The sequence below is a fragment of the Pygoscelis adeliae genome, unplaced genomic scaffold (assembly GCF_000699105.1).
Source record: "Pygoscelis adeliae isolate BGI_AS28 unplaced genomic scaffold, ASM69910v1 Scaffold1090, whole genome shotgun sequence".
Lineage (NCBI taxonomy): Eukaryota > Metazoa > Chordata > Aves > Sphenisciformes > Spheniscidae > Pygoscelis > Pygoscelis adeliae.
In genome coordinates, this window is record NW_008823866.1 from 30,193 (window position 1) to 33,286 (window position 3,094).

Sequence of the window (3,094 nt, forward strand, 5' to 3'; positions counted from 1 at the left end):
AGAGCCCTGAGCCAAGGGGGGACCAAGCAGTGTCACCGGAGCTCCAGGAGCTCCGGAGAAGCTGGTGCCGCTGGTCAGAGGCAGCTCCGCGCCCGCTGACCTGGGATGGGACGGTGCTCTCGCACTGGTGCGTTTGTGTCCCAACCACTTGGGCACATGAGCTGGAAGCAAAGCCCCGAGCTCCCTCACACAGCCCGTGCACGGAAGCTGAACTTAAGACCTCGCTTTGTTCAAAGAGAAGTATGAAGAGGAGGAACCACTCAATTAAACGCCTCGTGATGGAGCTCGGCGGAACGCCACCAGACTCCCATCCCGGGCAGAAACCCCTCGCAGCTCCTGGGGCTCCGGCACGGATCCGGCACGCGGCTGGGAAAGGCAGGTCAGGCGAGCCGCCCCAGTCGGGGAATTAAACAAACCCAGCAGGTTCCTCCAAGATAGAGCGTCCGGACAGGCGATGACTAAACGGCCGGTGACTCGGGATCGGTGGCGGGACATCAGAGCCGGGATCGCAGGGCCCGCCGAGGCATTTCCTGCACGCGGTGGGTCCTCTCCGCCGCCGTAACCACAGCCGTGAAGCACGGCTCAGGACCGTTCTTGCAGGAGAAGTGTGAAGACACTTCTTCTTCCGACGGTTGGGCTCGATGATCTTAAAGGTCTTTTCCAACCTTAATGATTCTACGATTCTATGATTCTATGACACGAGAAGGTAACTCAGCAGGCTCGGTACAGCCCCTCCGTCGCCCCGGAGAGCAGGAGGAGCAAAGCTCCTGCGCTGTGAAGCCGCGTTTGCAAAGCGTGGTCTCCTCCACCACAACGTCCTTTGGACTCCTCCAACCCAAAAGCATCCCTGGGCGGGAGCCTTCCTCCATCGCTGGAGCAAAACACCACTTTGGGGTTAGAAAGTTTGGTCGTTGACTCCCAGGCAGCAGCCTCTCCCGCTCCACCGCCAAGCCCCACTCAAGAGACCTTCAGGTCCCCAACGCCGCTCAAGCGCACGTGTCGCTGCCGGGAGGCCGAGCCGCTCCTAGACCTGAGGGCTCAGCAGGCACATCGGATGTCCGGTGAAGCAACGGGGCCACTCTCAGCCCGGGCTGAGAGTTGCATCACTAGGAGGATGAGGAAATTGCTGGTGAAGATGGGCCATTAAGGGTTTCAATGGGACATGGAGGTTGTAAGATGGGACATTTAAGTCTGAGGTCATCCAAGTTCCTTCAGTCATCGGTGGAGAGAAACCGGCATCCCTGGAGGTGAGGTACCCACCTCAGATACGCAAGACCAGATGAATTGTCCATCTAACTATGAAGGCCCGACTGCATAACAAGCATATTACTAGACAACCGGCTCTAATTACGTACAATTAGGAGAGATGAAGGACGCACTTCGAGCGCTGATGCCTATCAACTCCTGGCTGAAGGAGAAGGCCCTCACCTCAAATAAACAAGGCAATTAACGAGCCTGGGGAGACGTCAGGGTGTTGAAACCCATGTCCGAGGGCACGGCCGCTGCGCCGATACACCCGCAGACACAAGTCCTTTGGGTCCGAGTGCTACCACTATTAGATAAGACCAGTTACGCTGCGCCAGGGCAAGCCATCCCTCTGAAAACACTTCCTAATGCCAACATGACCAAAGCGTGCGGTGGTCTGTTGGGCTGCAGCGCACGTCAGGAAGGGAGAAAGGGGGAGAACAGGGTCCTGAAGCAACCGACAGAGAAGAGAGGAGCTGAGGCTGCTAGACACAGCCACAGCGGGGATGCTTCCTCTTCCTCGACAGACCACCCGGGAGCTCCCGGCGTCCCGCAATACCCAGAGCCACGTCCAGGTCCCCACCTGTGCCACCGCACGGCTCAGCGCCGTGCCAACGAAACCGGTCCCTGCGAGGCCAGTGAGCCTCCCCGGCCCTGAGCAGCCCTGGGAGGAATGTGCAAGGCCGGCACGTTGCACAACGCCGGTAATCCCAGGTGCGACCGGGCTGGCGAGAAGCACCCCAGGACATCACCCTCTGCGGAGGGTCGCAGGAAGCCACCGGCGACTCGATGCATGGGGCGGATGCGGCGCGCGAAGCTCGGTAACGCCGAGGTTCCCACCTCGCATCGGCCAACGGGGGCTTTGCCCGGTTTAAGGGCAAAGGGGAGGGGGTTAGCAGCATCAAGCCTGCCTGGCGGCGTGGTCCCTACGTGTGCTGTGGCTAACCCCGGCTGTGGAGAGCTCTGCAGGGACCCAGCACCTACGGGCGCGTCACACCAGCTCTGGAGCACGTCAAGGGAGATGCAGGACCCCGATGAGGGGACCCCCCATGCCCGGGGCCCCACACCTGCACCCAGGAGGACGCAAGACCCAGACAGGGGGGGTATGCAGAGCCCCGAAGATGTGACCCCGGTGGCCAGCACCCGGTCCCCTCTTACCTTCCCCATGTCCAAGGCGGTGGCCTCCAGGATGTCCTCCTTCTTCTCGTCCAAGAAGCGACCCAGGGCCTCCAGCTGGGCCACGCGGTACTCTATGGGCCGCGTCTTCCCCGAGAGCCAGGCTGCCCGCAGGTGGTTCACCAGCCCCGCGTAAGGGTTAGCGCTGCGGGGACGGGGATGTCAGAGGGATCCCAGCCCCCTCCCAGCCCCTCGCGCTCCGGGTGATGAGGGAGAGGAACTCCACGTCACCCCAGCTCCGCTTCACCCCAGCCCAGCATCAAACCGGAGCCCCAGCGTCCCTGGGGAGAGGGCAGGGAGCCTGGACACCTGGGTCTTCCCCTTGCTGCCGGGAGCAAGGGCTCCTTGTGCCCCCCACACGGCACGGTTCCCGGCAGTCCCTTGTCTCCTCCCTTGGGCCCCACTGCTGTATGGTGGCCCACGGACCCCAAACCTGTCCCCCAGCATCCCTCATCAGCACCAACCCGGGGACCCCAGCACCGCCACAGCAGCCCCTGCCCACCTCATCCCAACCCTCCTGTCTCCCTTCTGCCCCCAGCCACATGCCCTCGGCCCCTCGCTCTCACCATACGGCGCTGCAGATCACTGGCCCCTTCCCGATGCCTCCACTGCCCCCGCTGCCTGCGCCGCACTCGGCGGCTTTCCCGGCATCGCTGCCCACCGGGCCGCCCCT

General features: G+C 62.6%; 1 protein-coding gene across 1 annotated transcript in view; it reads right to left on the minus strand.

Annotated features, from left to right (window-relative positions):
- LOC103923776 (aldehyde dehydrogenase family 3 member B1-like) overlaps window positions 1-3,092 on the minus strand; it is a gene marked incomplete at its 5' end in the record, with an annotated part of 22,260 nt that extends 19,168 nt beyond the window's left edge. The window contains 2 exons of the mRNA XM_009332238.1: window positions 2,404-2,566; window positions 2,988-3,092. Coding sequence (XP_009330513.1) covers window positions 2,404-2,566; window positions 2,988-3,092 — 268 coding nt within the window. The remainder of the gene's footprint in view (window positions 1-2,403; window positions 2,567-2,987) is intronic.
- Between the last annotated feature and the right edge of the window lie 2 nt (window positions 3,093-3,094).